Source organism: Mustela putorius, unplaced genomic scaffold (assembly GCF_011764305.1).
Source record: "Mustela putorius furo isolate JIRA1106 unplaced genomic scaffold, ASM1176430v1.1 tig00000228_pilon_pilon_pilon, whole genome shotgun sequence".
Classification (NCBI taxonomy): Eukaryota; Metazoa; Chordata; class Mammalia; order Carnivora; family Mustelidae; genus Mustela; species Mustela putorius.
Window position 1 is genome coordinate 5,029,787 of NW_025421322.1, and position 22,095 is coordinate 5,051,881.

Sequence of the window (22,095 nt, forward strand, 5' to 3'; positions counted from 1 at the left end):
TTGAGTCTATCACAGTTTTTTCTTATTAACAGTTATTGAGTGCTTACTATGTAAATTTTCATAAACATTCAATCTTAATAATAACTTTGTTAGGCATATTTTATAATATAGCAAGAATTAAATGTAACTAGCATTCACACATTGAAAACAGAATGTTAGGCCTCTTGATGATTTTCATTGTGTGGGAGTCAAACTTATTTTCCATTGAAGCAAATGGTAAAACTAAATTAAATATAAAATGCTTCCTTTGGGGCGCCTGGGTGGCTCAGTGGGTTAAAGCCTCTGCGGCCTGGGTCATGGTCCCAGGGTCCTGGGATGGAGCCCCGCATGGGGCTCTCTGCTCAGCAGGGAGCCTGCTTCCCTTCCTCTCTCTCTGCCTGCCTCTCTGCCTACTTTGATCTCTGTCAAATAAATAAATAAAATCTTAAAAAAAAAAAAAAAAACGCTTCCTTTAAAGAAAAATGTCAGGAGTATCTCTGTTCCGGTGCATTAAGTGTTATATGGGAAAAGAACACCCTCAGCAGAATGTCAGGAATAACTGAACAATACTAGTTAACCTAAGATCTTTGGCTTGAACAGTATCCAAATCTTGGTTTAAAAGATGGCTCCTTGTCCTTCTACGATTATTTAACTCAAGTCTTACTTTCCATCTCTATTCTTCCATGTCTATCTACTTAAAAATGTTTAAATCTTCCTATTTAGCAGAGTGGAGGGACAAGAAGAAAGTGGGGAAAAGAGAAACAGGGACTGAAATAGGACAGTCTTTCCAGAAATATTTTCTGTTCATTGGAGTGGCAACAGGAGGTCTATACTAAGAAAGTACTCAGTGGTCAAGTTAGAAAAATGCTAAGCAAAATTAAAGCACTTTTTCATTTTTAACTACAGGATTTGCTAAAAGAATTTATTTAAAAAGATTTTATTTATTTATTTGACAGAGAGAGATCACAAGTAGGCAGAGAGAGAGAGAGGAAGCAGGCTCCCTGCCCAGCAGAGAGCCAGATGTGGGGCTTGATCCCAGGACCCTGAGATCATGACCTGAGCCGAAGGGAGAGGCTTAACCCACTAATCCACCCAGGCGCCCCGCTAAAAGAATTTTTAACATGCTAGTGATCAGTATATAGTGTGCACTATTTCCAGTTATTTCACCATGGCGTCTATTTTCTGGGAGAGTCTCACAGTACTAGAGTTCTACAAATTACATCACTGATAACAGAGCAAGTAGGGATACCAGCTAGGGTACTGTATTGTGTCTATACTGAATTCCTTATGAAGGAACAAGTAAAAAGAACAAACTATACCTAAAACAAAATCTAATCCTAAGATAAACATAATACTCCACAACAAAAATTTTAATTAAAAAATGAGGAAAAAGAATGAAGAAAGATTATCCAGGCATCAAAGACCCCTGCCCCCCAAAAGTAAAGTTTTAACAAAACCTTTAGAGAACAAAGAAAATATAATCACAAATACTGTTTGATCCAGTTAGGGGGGAAAGTCAAGTTTTGCATCAAAATCAACAGGTTTGTGTTTCTACTTGCTAGAAGTTACTATTACTCGATAGAGGAGTGACTTGTTTAAAATGTTTAGGAGAAGGTCTAGATAAAGTGAGGCTCATCTCCTGGTTCCGTCTTTCATGAGCTGCTTCCTCTAGAGGATGCCTTCTGTTGTGCTTTCCACTACATGCTACAGGGGAATTGTCAAGAACTGCCCAGTCTATTTGGAGAAGTCAGTCTAATTCAAGGGTGGTGTCAGCAAGCCATTCTGGCTGCATAACTAAAGCCACATTCTTTAGTAGAGCTGACATGTCTCCTACATATCCACTTGGTTCTGACTGAGGGTTTGAGGGTATGCTATTTTTATTGATTCCCTTAAAACCACCCAAAATTTCAGTATCATTTAACAATGGCTGGTGTAGCAGCAGTATATACTGAATTACATAGCATTAAAATATATCTAGACCAATTTTATGGTTAGGAAGAATAAACTAAAAAGAGCAAACTCTCAGCTCAAGGAATTTTTAAACTCTAAGCTCAAAGTCTTAGAATACTTTTATGAATGTCTATTCTAACAGATACAATCTGTCATTAGTTATGAATTACAACTTCCACTGAAACACAGTTTATACTCATTATGGCTTCCTATACACAAAACCTGCTGTTTTCTAAGTCACATGTATTTGTTTCCTCTGGAGAAAATCACAAGTTGCATCTGTTCTCTGTATAAAATTTCTAAAAGGTCAGCCTACAAAAGCACTTTCAGCATGTCAAAAGACGGTCAAGTTATGGCTAAAACCTTTCTTTGTAGGGTTTTGAAATAAGAGCTATATGAAGATTAACTGGAATTTAAAAATGTATCTTGTTTAGTTCCTAAGCCGAAACCATTTTTTAAAAATATTTTATTTATTTATTTGACACTCAGAGTTCACAAGTAGACAGAGAGGCAGGCAGAGAGAGAGGAGGAAGCAGGCTCCCCACTGAGCAGAGAGCACGATGCAGAGAGCACGATGCGGGGCTCCATCCTAGGACCCTGGGATCATGATCTGAGCTGAAGGCAGAGGCTTTAACCCACTGAGCCACTCAGGCGCCCCCGATACCATTTTTTAAATCCATTATGAATAGTATCCTCCACCAGAATAAATTATTATTCAGAATCATTTAAATGTCAGCCAGTTTGACACTATACAAACCTGATTACAGTTGATCACATTGCTTTAAAATGGCTTATTGGAAAAAAAAGTAAAATAAAATGGCTTATTGACAGCTCCTATGATATATGATTTATATTAGTGGCATACAGTCCGATTGATTCATTCAACAACACTTTATTGAGCATGGCTAAACCAGCAATTACAAAGAAAAATCAAATACTTTTTTCTTTTTTGCCCTTGAAAGGCTCACAGACATTATTAAATCATTAACTATATTCTTATATTATAAATATTCTTGTATATTCAAAGCTCCCCAGCAAAGTCAGAAGCACTCACATGAGAAAACACTCACATGGGATAATGTGTGCTGGTAGAAGGGTGGCCAACTGAAACACGTGATGACAAACATTAAAATGCCAACTTTTTGCTGTCTGCTGCAATGTATAAACTAGGCAACCTGGGCAGAAGGTAATCAGGTCTTTTTACTCAAGACAAGTTCTATGCATTCCTTCCTATGTGCCCCTCAACTCGCCCCAACACATCTCCCTAGTCATGGCCAGATTCTTTTCTGAGCCTGTGTAGACTGCATGTTATAGCAGCAGTTTTGCAAACTTCATCCTGGTTAAATCAAAGCACACAGGTTTGGCTCCTTCTCAAGAGGACTTTTCCGAAATACTGTCTTTTAAAACATGTTCAATTTGTCCTGGCCCTCAGAAGAGTATAAAGAATATTAGGTCAGAAAACCTGAGGGATCTCAAATAGAAACCAGGTCAGCTTTTCTTTCTCCTCTAAGCTAAGGGCAATATTTCTCAAAGTGTGTTAAACTACATGTTTAAGTAAAATTAATGTCAGATACAGAAAATGGTCAGATTAATAAATATCATATGCAAAAAAAATTCACAATTTTACATTTCTAAAAAAAAGTCTTTCAAGTGTGTTGTACAATAGAAGGGGTTAAATACTATATACATGTCAACGGTCCTAGCTAGCTAAGTATTTCCATTACTCACTGCCAGATAATCAGGCATTTATTTACCAGTATTCTTTATGCCAGATTTAAATAATAAATGGGTTCTAAATAAAATATGTCCCTCTGTGGATCCAAAGATTTTAGTAAGTTCCAGGGGGAAGGGATTTTTGTCTTTTATTCATTATTAAGTTTCCAAGTACCTGGCACACAGGTACTTTAAATATATGAGTAACTGTCTGATTTTTAAAAATTAAGGCGGAACTTAAGAAATGGACACAAGGAATTATAAATAAGAGCTACAAAAAACTTGCTGTGTGCCAGGAATTATGTTAGTCATAAAATTAGAGGTCTACCCCAAGCCTTATAACAACATGATAGGACAGACATTTAAAATCAGGTCTAAACGCTCATGGTAAGTAAAACTGAAACCTTTAATCAAGGCTTACGTAGCATTCCATTCTCAAAGTATACATATAAATTTTCTGCTACTGGATGACAGTTTCTATGTAATGCAACCATAAAACCTACAATGTAATCAAGTATATAAAATATGCTCTTAATCTAGAGACAACATAAATCAAATATAAATGACAATACATTACGAAGTAATGCTGACATGTTTTCTTTGTCCTTTGTGGGTAAGACTATTGACAACCATGAAACCAAGAGTTAATTTATAGTCAAATTAACCAAGACTAATTCTTTGTTAAACTTACATAGCAATCAAGTAGTTGTGTTCATAATAACAGAATTTATTAAAGTAGCTGTTTCTATTATTTTATATTTTACACTTAAGATTTATCTTCTCCAAAATATTTAAAATATTAAGCCATTTTGCTTTTTTTTTTTTTTAAAGATTTTATTCATTTATTTGAGAGAAAAAGAGAGAGCAAGCTGGGGGAGGAGCAGAGGGCAAGAGACAAGCAGACTGAACCTGAACCCAATGCAGGGCTCAAATCCACACCTTTGAGATTATGACTTTAGCCAAAATCAAGAGTTAGACACTTAACCAACTGAATCACCTATGTGCCCCTAAGCCATTTTACTCTCTGACAATGAAGTCTCAACAAGAAGAAAGTGGGCAAAAATAACACAAAGTATGAGTTTATGAAACATCTTTAAATTTTACTGAAAAATGTCACCAATACAAAAAGGATTTATAAATAAAAACAAATACCCCATATCTACCACGCAAACTAAGAAAAGTATCAGTAAGGTGATCATATAATTAACAACCCAAACTAAAACACTTGAGAAGAGTAATGCGATCAAAATTACAGCAAAAGAAAACCGAACTACCTCTGGCAAGTCAGAACCTATGGTTTTACCACATTTATCAGTGGCTTTAGAAGCTGCTTGATTGCTCCTTCAAATTCACAACTTCCTTTCAATAGGTAACCATGAAACTAAATATATTCATCCATTTTAGTGCTAACGAACACTTTTTTTCTTGTTTGCTATCATGAACATTCTTTTTTTTTTTTTTTTAAGATTTATTTATTTTAGAAAGTGCATGAGGCGGAGGGGCAGAGGGAGAATCTCAAGTAGACTCCTTGCTAAGTGCAGAGTGGAGGCAGGCCTTGATCTCACCACCCTGAGATCACTACCTGAGCTGAAACCAAGGGTTGGGATGTACCACCTAGGTACGCCTATTATGAACATTTTTTTTTTTTTTTTGAAAACAGTTCCCTTTTTTATTATGAACATTTTAAACATGTCTCCTAAACATGTCTCCTAGCATACAAGAATTTCTTCAAGGTATTTCACTAGGAGTGAATCTTCTAAGTTACAGGGTAAATGTGTATTCAATTTTAATAATAATAAGGCAGCTGGTGAACTAATCTTCCACCTATATTTTCTTTTCATTTAAAATTTTCCCTTTTATTTATAAAACTTTCCTTTATAATCTGTTTTGATTTTGCTTTGGTGTGTTATGTGTGGAGATAATCGCATTTCCCCCCCCTCAAACAGCTACTTTCACAACTCTGTATGTTGAAAAAAATCAATCCTTTCCCAGTTGGTTTAGCATGTTTCCCCTAAAATCAAATTCTTATCTAAATAAGAATCTGTGTCAGCTGTATCTATTGTGTTCTATTAAGTTAATACAATTGATATCCATTAGGAACACATGATCAATCAAAACAGCTCAAGAGAATATATCTATTTAGTGGCCAGAAAATTTGTGCCCAGATTTACTGCCTCAATCTCCTGGGGCCATAGCTTCTGACACTTAGCCTTTTAATTCATGCCATCATTTTCAAACTTTTTCTTTTAAAACTATTAAATGGGGATGCCTGGGTGGCTCAGTTAGTTAGGCATCTGCCTTTGGCTCACATCATGATTCCAGGGCCCTGGAATTGAGTCCCATATCGGGATCCTTGATCAGTGGGAAGCCTGCTTCTCCCTCTGCCTACTGTCCCCCTGCTTGTGTGCATGCTCTCTCTCTGACAAATAAATAAATAAATGAAAAAAAAAAAAAAAAAAAAAAAAAAAAAAAAGGCAACCAAACCATTAAATGCTTGAGGAACTTGGGAAGTACTTTTTACCCTGGAGTTCCATGAGAGACAGAAAACCACTCTTTCTCCAGACAAAACACACCATATAGGTATATTCCTCACTATTTGAACTCTTGAAGGAGTATTTGCTATAATGATTTGCAAAAAGTGTGTTAACCTAAAATTTGTTGTCCAAGTTGAAATCTAATGAATGCATGCTTGCACCAGTGAAAATGTTGTGCAGAGGTCCATGGGACCAAGAGTGATACAACTGTATGCAAGCTGTTCTTTTGACAGGATACTATCTCCTGTTCAAGTTATTTTTAAAGGTACTGTTCATTATCAAGATTTCTTCCAATCTTTTTCTTGAGAGTTTATCTCTTCAGGGCTCCCAGAGTTTGCTTCTGTCATACACCTGTAAGCACAGTCAACCTTGGCTCAGTTTAGAAAGTATCTTTAAAATATTATTTTATTATTTATGTTCTAGTACGAGCTCCCTGCATTAGAGGGGAGCACAGTTCAAATGTGATAATGAATTATATTTCTAAGTACTTCACACAACTAATGAATTCATAAAATGTCAAATAATCAGGTAATATTTTTAATATGTTATTTCCACTGAAATCCCTGGTGGACAGTTAAAGTTTAGTTATACCTGGGAAAACTGGTTGGGATTTGCAAAGGCTGGTAACATACTATTAATTTTCTCATTTGGAATGAGAGATATAGGCTAGATGCAATCTGAAAAGTTACTACTCAACAAGCTTTTAATAATAGATTTGATTCAGATGATGAATACTGAAACTTCATCTGAGAAACTGAACTCACATTCTACCCTTATTTCTGATTATACTCAGATAATATTGAAAGCTCTGGGTTTTCCCAAATCTTACTTATACATAATCTCTAGCTTACTAATGGTAACATCCAATGTTTACAGCCTTTGTTATTCTTGAAAAGCATAAGACTATTTATTCCTAGTTCTAACAACCCTACATAGGAAATGCTCTATAAACAGAAGATATTGTTAACATAATCAAATGTATAAGAAAAAATATTTTAAATCTTTATATTAGCAATACTTACGTCATACCAACATGAACACATGACATTGTGCACACATTAAGGTGTCTTCTGAAAGGGTCATTTGAGATTATACAACCAAAACCAAACAAAACCCCTGATCATTTCATCTGCTACACTAAAATAACAATTTTCCAAATTAGAGGGATAATCAATTTTGAACACAACCAGACCCTGTACTCTACCAACTTATCCCTTTCTTCCGAAAATGTTCAAATGAGTATGCGATGAGACACAATATAAAAATGAGTAAGATAATATTCCTGCTATTTGCATCTAACATTGAGCCTGGCACATGGTATGCACTCTATGTACATTTGTCTACTAAACACCTGACATGTTAAGATTTTTCTTTTGAGTAACAGCTAATTCTTATTTTATCCACAGAAAAAAATATTAACTCAAGAAAAACCAAACAAAATCTTACCCACAGTCTGGAGCTGGACACCACCTACAATCAGGATCTGCAACAAGCCACCGTCTAAGCATAAATTCTTCATATTTTTCCATCAAGACATCATCACTTAATATCAAGCGAATATCATGGGGATTAAACCGTTCAGTACATTCTGGGCAACTGATATTAACTCTACTTTCAGAAATTTCTATCCTTAGATATTGTCGTAAGCAATCCACACAAGATCTATGATGACAAGTCATGATCTCAGGAAATCTGTCCTTAGAATGCCGCAGAAGGCACAAAGGGCACTCTATAAAGTCTCCAATTTGTTTGCTGATAGAAGTTAATCCATTGTCAGAGGAGGTATTTGTAGAGAAAATGGAGTTCTTATCAGTACACATTTCAGAATGTATACTTTCAATGCTTGCAATTCCATCCACCCCGCCATTTAGCTCCCTGGATTTACGTTTGTTATCCCTTCTCCGAAACAGAGAGCCTATTGAAATTCTTCTTTTTTTGGGTGCCTTTTTCACTGAAGGCAAGCTCACAGATGAAGCAGAAGACTGAAGATCACGATCTGAACCCATTTGCCGATGTAAACTCATGTCTAAAATGTTCATTAGAATTGACTCAAGGTCTGTGTTTACACACAGCCCTTCATTATATTTAGAAATGAAACCTATTTCTTGTTCTTGCATTCAGATTAAGTCATGATGTAAGAGAATCCTACTTGGTTCCTTCAGCGAATTCTTGAAAAAGCTTGACTTACAGAAGACTGTTATCATAGATGGTCTGAAAAACAAAACATAACACCAAGAAAATTTTATTTATATTCTTAGTGTGCATGATTTTTAAATAAACTTACAACCTTACTACGAAACTTCAAACCAGTATGTTCTTTAGTCATTAGGGTTTTTTCAATAACACCAATTTAATTTACTGAGTAGTCTACATGAGAATGTAAGTATATATAGTTAGCACTAAAACAAGTATATTCTTTAATCTTAATAAAAAAAAAACTAGATTTGAGCTGACCTTACCATTATTAAACTCTCATAAAAATCTCTGACCATTTTCACTGAGACTTCAATGATTCCCCACTGCTTTTCAGAATTTAACTGACTGTAAAATATACATGTAGATACAAAGGATTACTAAGTATAGCTTATACAATCTTGAAGAAAAGTGAAGTGTGTGTGTGCTCTTATCCTGCCAAATGCAGAAAATTAGGAATTTAGAAAGTTGCAGGAATTAAGACAACATTGTGGTACATCACAACGCTAGATACAAAGACCAATGGAGCATAACACAGTACAGAAAAGGTCGCAAGTATATGTGGATACTAGAGTTACATCAAAGGCAACAATAGCCTTTTCAAAAACAAAACAAACATACTATTGTTTTACTGGTTACCATCTGAGAAGAGGAACTTAACCTATAGCTCACCAGATGCATAAAAATCAATTCCATTTGGTTCGCAGATCTAAGTATGAAAAGTAAAATGATAAAGCTTCTAGAAGTCAACGAGAATATTTCTGTGAAAAGACTTCTTAAACATACAAAAATACTAACCATAAAAGAAAAGACTGACAAATTGGAATACAATAAACTCAAGAGATGGTATTCAAGAGAGTGGGACAAGACAGTTGCCACATATAACTAATAAAGGACCAAGTACCCAGAGTGTGGATAACACTTACATATTAAGACAAAACAGACAAAAAGAAAATGGGCAAGGGATTTAACAGGCATTTAACAAAAGGATATGAAAAAGTGCTCAACAACATCTGTCATCAGGGAGATACAGATTAAAGCCACAATGAGATACACATCTAGCAGAATGGCTTAAACTCAGACTGACATTTCCAAGTATTACCGAAGATGTGGATTGCTGGTGGGAGTGTAAAATGGCGTAACTACTTTGGATAACTGTTTAATGGTATCTACCAAACTTGAACATATAGACACTTTATTACCCAATTACACTACCAGAAATAACTGCAAAAGGGAAATGAATGCCTACATGCATCAAGAGATACATAACAATATTAATAGCAGCATTATTTATAACAAGCCAAAATACTAGATGCAACCCACACTTCTTCCAATGAATTATATTCACTTTCTAGCATATTAGAAATGAATGAAAATGAACAAAATACTGCTTTACACAAAATAAGAATAAATCTCACACAAAAGGTGGCATACTGTATGTATAATTCTATTTAAAGAAAGTTTAAAACCAGGTAGAACTAATCTACGATGACTGAAATCAGGAGTATAGATACCTTTTGTGCGGAGGCACAAAGGGAACTTTGACATATGTAGTAGTTTAACATATGTAGTAGTAACTAACTACTACAATGACCTACAAACTCATGTTTATACACTTTACTGAATGATTGTTCTATCACAAGAGTTTAAAAAAAAAAAAAAACCAAACACACACACACAATTTCCTGAGCTGGTATCTACACGTATCCTTGAGAAAGTCATATTGATTTCCCAACACAAAATCTAGAAAAACATTTCACTCAGGCAAACGTTATTCTTGTCCATCAGTTTATATTTTCTCATTATTTGCAGCATTCTCTGCTAATTCTGCGGAAAATATAGGGTGTAATGATAGGTTTTACTAAAATTTTCAGCATTATTTTCTTCCATGTTTTTATTTTAATTTGCATTTCAAAATGTCTTCTGTACTCCACAGTGAAATATATTTATCATAGAAGAGAACTACAGAGGTAATCGACTTTGGGGAACTTATCATCAGAATCTGTCACTTAAAATAGTAAACCAATGGTACTTATCAGTATCACCTGGGAAATTTTTCAAAATATACATTTTAAGGGGCACCTGGGTGGCTCAGTGGGTTAAGCCGCTGCTTTCGGCTCAGGGCTCAGGTCATGATCTCAGGGTCCTGGGATCGAGTCCCGAATCAGGCTCTCTGCTCAGCAGGGAGCCTGCTTCCCTCTCTCTCTCTCTGCCTGCCTCTCTGCCTACTTGTGATCTCTATCAAATAAATAAATAAAATCTTTAAAAATATATATACATTTTAAGACACTTGATAGACATGGAATTTTTTTTCTCCAAAAGAGAACCCTGTAGGGTTTTTTTGTTTGCTTGTTTTTTGTTTTTAAGATTTATTAGTTTGAGCTGGGGCGAGGCAGGGGGAGAAACGTACAGAGGTGGCAGGTAACAGGGAGAGACAGAGCCAGACATGGGGCTTGATCCCACAACCCTCAGATCATGACATGAGCCAATAAAAGAGTTGGATGCTCAACCAACTGAGCCATTCAGGTGCTTTTAGAAGTACTCTTAATATTTAAACTAGGATAGTGAGCAGATTAGAACATGTGTTCATCCTATTTAGGAAATCCTAAAACATTACGCAAATACACAAATATGGCTCAAAGGAAAAATAAACAAATCTGAATACTAAAACTTGAATATTTCTACATGGTAAAAAATATTATAATGCAGAAAGACAGTGATAAATTAGAAAAATGTGTATAACAATGAAAAAATTTCCCTACCATACAAACAGCTTTTACACATTAATGAGAAAAAGATGTACAACCTGATAACAAAGATACAAGGAGGATGTCTGAAGAATTATAAAAATTAGAAAGATTGAACACAGTTTTTAATAATAACCAAAACTAAAGAAGCAAAAATTCAAACATTAGATATCCTCTTTGTGCACATTAGATTGACAAAGGTTGTAAAAAGTTGGTAAGCATGTACTGTTAACGTCTCATATACTGGGGCACCTGGGTGGCTTAGTTGTTAAGTGTCAGCCTTTGGCTCAGGTCATAATCCCAGGGTCCTTGGATCAAACCCCACATGGGGCTCCCTGCTCAGTGGGAAGCCTGCTTCTCCCTCTCCCATTGCCCCTGCTTGTGTTCTCTTTCTCACTGTCTCTCTGTGAAATACATAATAAAATCTTAAAAACAAAACAAAACAAAACAAACAAACTCATATACTGTTGGGAGGAGTGCAAATCAGCACAATTTGGGGAAACCAATTTAGCCTTATCTATTAAACGTCAAAATGGAAGTATTCTTTGACCAGCAATCCCACCTGTAAAACTTATCCTTCAGAAAATGTAAGGACACAGGTGTGCAAAGATAATGTGCAAGGAAATTCACTGTAGCCTGGTTGATAGAAACAAACAAAACAGGAAAAAAAAAAACAAAAACAAAAACAAAAAAACCCACACAAAACCTGAAAATAAAACTTATGTATCTAACAGGGGACTGATAAAAATAAATGAACCAGCCACGATTTATGTGCAATGATATGGAAAGCACTCTCTACATAATGCTAAGTAAATAACTTCAAAATAGTGTATATAATATGAGCAATGCATTTGTGGAAAAAATATATCCACACAGACTTACATATACTTACACAATTTTTGGAAAAAATTAAGAAACCACTGACAACAGTTACTAAGGGAAGTACAATCTAGTATTTTTTTAAAATTAATATAGAAGTATTATTTGTTTCAGGGCTACAGGTCTGTGAATCATCCAGTCTTACATAATTCTCAGCACTCAACAAAGCACATACCCTCCCCAATGTCCATCACCCAGCCACCCTATACCTCCCTCCTCCTCCTCTCCAGCAACCCTCAGTTTGTTTCCTGAGGTTAAGAGTCTCTCATGGTTCGTTCCCCTCCCTGGTCCCATTTTGTTTCATTTTGCCCTCCCTTCCCCTCAGACCTCCTTCCATGCCTCTCAAATTCCTTGTATCAGAAAGATCATATGATAATTGCCTTTCTCTGATTGACTTATTTCGCTTAGCATAATACCCTCTAGTTCCATCCATGTTGTTGCAAATGGCAAGATTTTATTTTTGATGGGTTCATAGTATTCCATTGTGTATATACACACACCACATCTTCTTTATCCATTCAGCTTTTGATGGACATCTATGCTCTTTCCACAGTCCAGCTATTGCAGACATTGCTGCTATAACACTCAGATGCACATGCCCCTTCAGACACTACATTTGTATCTTTAGGGTAAATACCCAGCAGTGCAATTGATGGGTCATAGGGTAGCTCTATTTTCAACTTTTTAAGGAACCCCCAAACCATTTTCCAGAGTGGCTGCATCAGCTTGCATTCGCAAAAACAATGTAGGAGGGTTCCCCTTTCTCTGCATCCTCGCCCACACCTGTTGTTTCCGGATTGGTTAATTTTAGCCATTCTGACTGATGTGACGAGGTGTCTCACTGTGGTTTAGTGCAAACTAATACTGACTTTCTGCCTCCTGCAGAGTTTAAAACTCTTATCAGAGTTTAAATTAAAAAAAAAAAAAAAGAACAAAAAAGAACAAAAAAAAACCTAACTGAACCCCACAAGCAGTAACAATTATTTTTCTCTAAAGCTAACCAATAATAATAAGGATGGGGTCCAGAGTTTGTGTGTTTTATATTTAGGTCAATAATTTAGTGGCACACTCTGATTAAGAACCACTAAACTAAGGAGACTTAAAACACTCACTTAAAAAACAAAACTCCATGGGCTTTGCCTCTGAAACAAAGTTCCTTGTTTTTCATTACGTCAGGTACAAAAAATAAAAGTTTTATTAAAAACAACTCAAAACAAAAACAAAACAAAACGACAACTCAGGGGGCACCTGCATGGCTCAGTCGGTTAAGGGTGTGCCTTCAGTTCAGGCTGTGATCCCAAGGTACTGGAATCCAGCCCCTTGGATCCAGCCCCAGCTTCTCCCTCTCCTCTGCAGCTCCCCCTGCTTGCACGCTTGCTCTGTCAAATAAATACATAAATAAGTAATCAAACAACAACAACAACAACAACAAACAACTCAGTTTATTAATCATCATCAGTCAAAAGGATTATGGTGAAGTACCCCTTAACCTATGGCATAGAGATGATGAGACTTACTTAAAGATCCACATACTTTAATGACTATTTTTCTGCAGAAATAATCCATAGAAGTGTCTATAAGCATGTAACTGTCAAGAGTACTGGGAATGCCTCAATCAAGGGAACTTTGGCTAACTTGGGATTTTTAAGACTACACCCTAAACCACTAAGGAAAATAAAAAAGCACTACAGAACTTCTGCCAATTTTTAAAGATAACAAAATGTGTGACAAAAAAAAAAAAAACTTCAGTGATTCAGGAACTTATTTTTAGAAAAAGCTGACTTCATTCTCCAGTGAAAAATAAAAACCTATTATTTGCATCATTTAATATAATACTATTCTTTTTTAACTCAATTTTTTTTTGAAGTAACTACCAACTATATGATTCTGCATTATGTTCTGCCTCTCAAATGTACACACCATTAAGACAAAAATATTACTTGAGTTCTAAAACAAATGGCTGGCTTTCAGGTTGGAAAAAGAATGGAAATTACGTTGTATATAATAATACCATTATAGAGTTTAAAAGTCCTTTTTATCTGTGTCTTAATCCAAGCCTCACTGCTCGAAAGAAAAGTTTTATTAGACTTATTTGACAGGAAAACTGAAGTTCAGAGAGTAAATACTGCAAGTAAAGGATAGGGTTAAGGGAAATTCAGGTGTTCTGATACCTCGGCCTCAGTACCATTATCTGCTTTCAGCTGTCTTCATGAAAACTTCTCTAGTCACTGTCAAGATATCAAGAATTACCTCAGAAAATAAAAGACAATTACATCTTATACATCATCTGGGGCTCATCTTAACTATCCTTAAACTCCATGTCTCACTCAAACCATTCCTCCTGTCTGAAATGTCACTTTCTTTCTCTCCTCCTAACCAAACGGTACTCAACTTTTTTAAAAAAAGATTTTATTTGATAGAGAGTATCAAAAGTAGGCAGAGAGGCAGGCAGAGAGAGTGGGGGAAGCAGGCTCCCTGCTGAGCAGAGAGCTTGCTGTGGGGCTCAATCCAGGACCCTGAGATCATGACCTCAGCTGAAGGCAGAGGCTTAACCCACTGAGCCACCCAGGCACCCCTGTACTCAACTTTTAAAATTCCGATGACTTCATTTTGTCCACTTTTTTCCTGATTATCTTTAAATTTTTAATAAGGTTAAGGTAGAACTTGAATATTTGTGATTTCTTTAATACAACAGAGCCAAGATGGTGTCATAAACAGAAACATCATGAACAAATGCCAAATGAGTATTTCTTAAAGTGACACAATGTCACTGAAGTGATGCTACTATTCCATAACCAGAAGAAAATATCAGTCTGTTAGTTCACTGTCATACTTCCTAAGCACATATGTGTTCTTTCTTTTTTTTTTTTTTTTTTAAGATTTTATTTATTTATTTATTTGAGAGAGATCACAAGTAGGCAGAGAGAGAGGAAGGGAAGGAGGCTCCCTGCTGAGCAGAGAGCCCCATGCGGGGTCCGGCTGAGCCTGAAGGCAGAGGCTTTAACCCACTGAGCCCACCCAGGCACCCCTGTTCTATTTTTTTTAAATAGTCCATTTAGTTCATACTAGGTCTACAAAGAGAAATATCAGGTCTACTGTATTAAATACAGAATAGATTATATATAAAAACAAACATTTGCATGGTGTAATAGAATAGTTCACACAACTTCAGAGCAGGAGCAGATGATGAAAGGCAGTAAATGTATTAATAACATAATCTGAAATACCCCCAACTGCTAAAAATCCCCAATCTTGGAAGCTCTTTAAATTGATGTACTAGCACAAGGATTTGTCAGGCTGTAATGCACTGATAACATAAAATAGTGAGGGGGAAAAGATAACTCAAGTTGGGCTCCATATGGTTATTGACTTAGCGGAATACCCAAAATAAAAGCACAGATCTTTAATTAAAGACACTAGAAGAGTTTAGTTACTGAAACAGAAAAGAATAATAAAACACAAATAGATCCTAAAGTATGCATTTTCAACTAAGTATCTACAATCATAATTATTGTTACACCAATGTCACAAGGAATTCTAGTCACCTGTTAATTAAACTATGAGAAAGGTCTCTTCTTTCCCTTGTTCTCACTATAGGATAACTCCAACAAGTAACCAGGACTACCAATTGCTGCTATACACTCATGCTCCTAAAGAAAATGGCAGGAGAGGGACATGACACCTCAGTGGCTCAGTCGGTTAAGCATCTGCGTCCAGCTCAGGTCATGATCCCAGGGTCCTGGGATTGAATCCCGCATTGGGCTCCTTGCTCAGCAGAGAGCCCGCTTCTCCCTCTGCCTGCTGCTCCCCCTGCTTGTACTTGTGCTTGCTCTTTCTCTCTCACAAATAAATAAAATGTTTAAAATGAATAGTTGGGGAATTCGTTTTATTACAGAGGGGCCCCACTTTTGACCTTTTTTTTTTTTAATGGACTCCAATTGAAAAACAGAACCTAAGACTGGTATGGAGAAGGACAGAGACCCATACCTCCTCATCTAACCTTCTCTAGTTCAGGGTTCATACCCCTTTAAAGTCAAGGTCTCTTGATTCTTACCTTTTTCTACTTTTTGTGGGGGGGCTGGGGAGGAGCAGAGGGAGAGGAGAGAAAGAATCTTAAAGCAGCCTTCAAAAGCCCAATGCGGAACCCAACATGCAGACTCAGTCTCAAAACCTTGAGATCATGACCTGAGCCAAAATCATCAGATGCTTAACTGACTAAGCCCCCCACAGGTGCCCCTACTTTTTTCTACCTCTTGAGAATACGTGAGGGATTATGAAATAGGAATATTCAAAAACAAAGATATTTCTACCAACATGTGTCAAAACTCCGTAGAATTAAGATTTAGTAAAAGTGCTGGTAACTTTGTACTGACTCATAAAATACATCTAATTTGAAACCACACTATTTTTTATATTTGTAAACATTACAGAAATCGAGCATTCCACCTGAAGCATCTAACCAACAATTAAAATATCGTTTTTTTAAAGATTTTTATTTGAGAGAGAGAGAGAGATCACAAGTAGGCAGAGCAGCAGGCAGAGAGAGGGGGAAGCAAGCTCCCCGTTGAGCAGAGAGCCTGATGCCAAGCTGGATCCCAGGACCCTGAGATCACGAACTGGGCCAAAGGCAGAGGCTTAACCCACTGAGCCACCCACGTGCCCCTAAAATATTCTTTTAAATGAAAATACGTACCAGATTTTAAACACTCAATTTATAAACACAGGATAGACAAGAACAGGAAAAAGGTTCAAATCCATACAAATAGTAGCCCATTGTTTAAGAAAAGCTGTATGTATCAGTCAGGTCCTGGCAAAACACAAAGCATTCTTCAAAAAGATAACTGAAGGGCACATTGAAGAAAGTGTGGGCAGGGTTAAAGGAACCAAACAGGAATGGCAAAGCACTCAGGAACCCACTGCCACCCTTTGGAATGAAGAGGCAGGAGGAACAATTACTGAAGAGGAGCTGTGCCAGAGTAATTGGAAGAATAATACCCAGCTTCTCTCTGTGGCTCTCCAATATCCTGCCCATGCCTCACACTGGCTAAGTCCAACAAATGAGCCCAAATGAGGCAGTTCTTAGAAGTCAACTCCCTCTTGGACACAGAGCAAGGCACAAATGGGTTAAGAGTGGATCTGGAGGGGCAAATTTAAAAAAAAAAAAAATCCAGTACTGGATATATAAAAGAGAATTTGGGAGTCAAGACCTGGTTTAGCCACTTTTAGTTATATAATCCATATATAAAGTATAATACCGTGTCTGTGATCTCCACTACAAAATATGAATGATGCCACTCACTTCAAACAGATGTGAGGCAAATAAAGTGAGGTTGACCAGTGCTGAAAGTATCTAACAGAATCTGGCATTATACTAAATGTTAGCTGAAATGAAATGAACACAAGCTTTGTATCCCTAGTGCCTAACACAATGTGTAACTTACAGCAGATGCCTAATAAACTTTGGCTAAATAAATTATGATGCAAAATATACATAAGTGGAAATGAGGAACTGAGGATTCTATCCATATCTTTACTTCTAGTTTGCTATCAATGTACCATCCTTATCAAGAGATACAATCTTACTATACCCAGCTTTTTACATTGTGAAAAAATAAGAAACTTTATCCCAAGAGTGCTACAGGAGAAATAAAACATGTTAAGTATCTTGACACTATGTCACTTCAAGAATTATAGATTTAGGGGGCGCCTGGGTGGTTCAATGGGTTAGGGCCTCTGCTTTGGCTCAGGTCGTGATCTCAGGATCCTGGGATGGAGCCCCGCATCCCGCTCTCTGCTCAGTGGGGAGCTGGCTTCCTCTGCTCTCTCTGCCTGCCTCTCTGCCTACTTGTAATCTGTCTGTCAAATAAATAAATAAAATCTTTAAAAAAAAAAAAATTTAGGATTTCTCCTAAAAAACATCTCCTAATCATAAACACTTCAATAGTATCTAATAGCTACCCACATGCCAAATTATTTAAAACTAATGAGAAGGTATTCTGGAAAGTAGAGGGCTGCACAAAAATGTTTACAGACAATAAATCACTTCCCGAGAGAAAATTCCTTTATACTCTTGATCTGTTTTTGCTTGTTATTCAGCTAAAATTAGGTTTCTTCTGTTACTTCTCGAAAAAGTTAAAATACAGAGAAAGTCCAAAAATTTTGTGTTGATGGTCTAATTACTAAGTATAAGAATAAAAAGTACCTACAAATTCTAATTTCAATTTTTTCAGATGTCTGACACCCAAATGTTCTACATCTATAAAAACCTGCATGTAAAGAAGGAATAACATTTATTAGCATGGAACAACATTTATTAGCACTGTGGAAGAGAACAGCTAAGTATAAAGTCATTTTCTTGTTTTTAAGTGAGGAGGAAGAGGCACAGAGATCCCCACCAGAGTTTCTATAGCTCACTGATTTTGGTTACTAGTGAAGCCTGAGCTATCTTATATTCAAGTGAAAGAATCAAGAAAGAAGATAAACAAGACTTTCTATTTTTGATGTTGTATTCTGTATTAAAAAGCGTAACAGGCTATTAAACTTCAGCAATACACACTTATGTTGTGAAGTTGGGAGAAGATGAGGAATAAAATACTTATTCATTTCAGTGGCTATGTATTTGCTATTATATGTGAGACCGGGAGACAAAGAGAGACATTTGCTTTGGTGGGCAAGATATCTACAGTATTTCTCACGTGTTTACAAGTCATTTGTATTTCACTTGCTATGTAATGGCCTAACCATATACTCATATCCCAATATTGGACTTTTCCTTACTCATGTGTAAAACTTATTTATATGTAAAAAAAACACTTGCTTTTATGTCTCAAAAAATATTTTTTAATTATACTTCATTTTATGGCAATTTTCCAATGCAGGTATTTCAAATTCACGTATCTTTCTCTTTATGACTTTTGGCTTCTATACCTGTCTCGGACAAGTCTTGGCTTATTCCAAGAGTGTATTTTTAAAATGCTCTCATGCTTCTTTTGGTACTTCTACAGCTTATCTTCTGGCTTAAATCTTTCATTCATTTCAATTCATTTTAAATGTTAGGAATAAGTGAGATCAAAATTTGATGTTTTCTAAATGGCTAGCCAGTTACCTCTTTCTCATCCACAACTCCCACCTATTTAATAAGCTACATCTTAGTATGAATTTTTGCTATCTAGGTGGTATGGGCTTCTAAAATAAGCTCTTGAAATAAACTACCAAACTGTTTTGTTCGAATCTGTATTCCCACCAGTCAGAAAGGTGCTTAGATCCTGAATTCTTACTAATATCCCATGTTTTTTAAATAGCATTTTCAGAGTGACAAAAAAGTACTTCAATTTCCATTTATTTGATTACTAAACAAATTCAACAATCTTCTTTATTTCTTCAATGGTTTATTTGACCAAATGGACCATGATTTTTTTTTTTCCATTTTTACACTGGAACCTTAATGCTCTTTGATTTTAAACATACAATATTTACTTCCTAACATTTGCCCTTTAATTGTGGAACACTTTGAAGGTGTTTAAAATTTTTATTTAGTCACATCTTTTTTTTTTTTTTAAAGATTTTATTTATTTATCAGAGAGAGAGGGAGAGAGAGCGAGTACAGGCGGACAGAATGGCAGGCAGAGGCAGAGGGAGAAGCAGGCTCCCTGCTGAGCAAGGAGCCCGATGGGGGACTTGATCCCAAGACGCTGGGATCATGACCTGAGCCGAAGGCAGCTGCTTAACCAACTGAGCCACCCAGGCGTCCCGTTAGTCACATCTTTCAAGCTCTTCTTTGTTTCTCTGTAAATTCTTTGTTTCATATGCTTACAAAATCTTCTCAGAGGATGGAATCTATTTACCAATACAACTACCATTTTTTTGTAATCATTCCTTCTCCAGGATTCAAGTTTCACCTGAGGTCATTTCCTTTCAGTCTAAAGAGCATCCTATAGCATTTCTTGGTACGCAGGCCTCCTTGCAACGAATTCTCTCAACTTTTGTTTATCTGAAAAATGTCCCAATTTCACCTTCATGTTTTATGGATATTTTTGCTGAATTCAGAATTCCAGGTTGACAGCTTTATCCTTTTAGAACTTTAAACAGGTCATTCCATTGTCTCTAACCTTCATCATTCCTGGTTAAGTCATCCTTTTTTGATATTTTAATTCCTATGTTCCTAATGTGTCTCCCCGCCCTCCACCCTTTGGCTACATTCCATATTTTCTTTCAACCTGTGATATTCAGTAGTTTAAGATGTGCCTAGATGTGGTTTTCCCTGTGTTTATCCTGCTTGGGATTCATTTAACTTCTTGGATTTGAAACTGATTTTAATCTGAGTAAGTGATGGCAATTACTTTTTCCAATTTTTTTTTAAAGATTTTTATTTTTAGTTATTTGACAGAGCGAGAGAAAGAGAGAGAGAGAGAGAGATCACAAGTAGGCAGAGAGGCAGGCAGAGGGAGAGGGTGAAGCAGGCTCCCTGAAGAGCAGAGAGCCCAATGCAGAGCTAGATCCCAGGACCCTGAGATCATGAACTGAGCCGAAGGCAGAGGCTTAACCCACGGAGCCCAGGCGCCCCTTTATCTGATCTGTTTCATCTCTCCTTCTGCCATTCATATGTTAGACAGTTTAATACTGTCCCATTGGCCATCGAGGCTCTGTTCATTTTTTGTAATGCTTCTGCATTCCTTAGATTGACAAATTTTTATTTATCTTCAAGTTTACCAATTCTACCTCTGGCCTCCCCAATCTGTTGTTAAATCCATTCAGTGACATTTTCATCTCAGACGTTGGACTTCTTAGTCCTAGAATGTCTATTCCTTTTTATAGTTTCCACTTCTCCACTGACATTACCCATCTGTTCAGTCATTATCATGCTCCTCCCTTTAAGTCATTGAAAATACTACAGATGCTTTTTAAAGTCTGCTAATCCTGCTAATATTAGCGTCTGTTACCATTTGGGGTAGATGATGTTGGCATAAAGTCATATTTTCCTGATTCTAGTAACTGTGCATTATAAACTGGATATTGTGGAAGATATGTTGTAGAGACTTTAGGAGTCTCTTATGATCTCGTGAAGAATGAGGAATTGTATTATACCTGGCAGTTAAAATCAATGGCTAATCAAGTTGGACTTGTGGATGCTTAGTTTACACTGGTTTATACTTTTTTAGCATGGGTCTTAAGAACATGTTTACCAAGACCCTTTAATTTGGTGGGAATCAAAAACCAAATTCTGTCCCCCTGCTGAGGATAGCTGCAGTATCTCTAGTCAGCATTTTCAGTTTTACAGCTGTTGTTTTCCATTGAGCTCAGCAGTATCTTACATTCACAATTCAGGGGTCACCTAAGTCTTGGGGTGGGGGGGTTAGTCATAGATTTTAAGGCTATCCTACTATAACTCCCTCCTTTCTGGAATTCATCAATTTCCAGCAATTCTGGCACTCTCAAACTTCATTCCTTGACACCTTAAACCAGTAAGACTCTGACTTTCTACCTGATTTCCAGCTGCCCTGTGCGGCATGGTCTTTTGCTCAAGAGTAAAGCTATATAAACTTTTTAAAATTTTTTTTAATCTGGCAGTTTTCCAAAGTATATCTTCAACTAGGTTCTGAGATATAGTATTGTTCAACCTGTATATGATGCTGTCATAAGAAATCTTAGCCTAACCTTAAGTATACATTATCTCTAAAATATAAATGCATACTGTACAGCTTTTAAAAACTGATCTTTAAAAGGTGTTATTGTATTTATAATACTTGCAACTGCAATGGCTTCAAGGAATACCTGAATTTATTAAACTTTTTGACTTTTTACTGTAAGTAACCTGTGTATTAATTCATTTAGTCTTTCAATAAATATGTCCAATGTCTATTGTGTGCCAGACATTCTCCTAGGTGGTATATATACAATACCAAGATAGAAATAGGCAAGGCCTCTGTTCTGTGGAATTTTCATTCCAGTGCATCTAAAAAACTGAACAAAGACATTTCAGACTATGTCTTCCCCAAACAATAATATGAGTGATTTTGCCAGGATCTACATTATAATAAAGTGATGCCCTTTTTTCATATGCATAATTTTGAAAGAAAAATTGATTTTACTTTTGGACATTA

General features: G+C 36.3%; 1 protein-coding gene across 3 annotated transcripts in view; it reads right to left on the reverse strand.

The window, feature by feature from the left end:
* Nucleotides 1-22,095, reverse strand: part of RNF19A (ring finger protein 19A, RBR E3 ubiquitin protein ligase) — a 58,217-nt gene that overhangs the window by 23,650 nt on the left and 12,472 nt on the right. For 2 of the 3 annotated variants that reach the window (XM_004768894.3, XM_004768895.3), the window contains one exon: nucleotides 7,623-8,387. In XM_004768894.3, the coding sequence (XP_004768951.2) occupies nucleotides 7,623-8,293 (671 nt within the window). In that variant the 5' untranslated portion in view covers nucleotides 8,294-8,387. Of the gene's footprint in view, nucleotides 1-7,622; nucleotides 8,388-13,243; nucleotides 13,287-22,095 lie in introns of those variants that run through there. The other variant, XM_045077991.1, reaches the window with a different exon arrangement.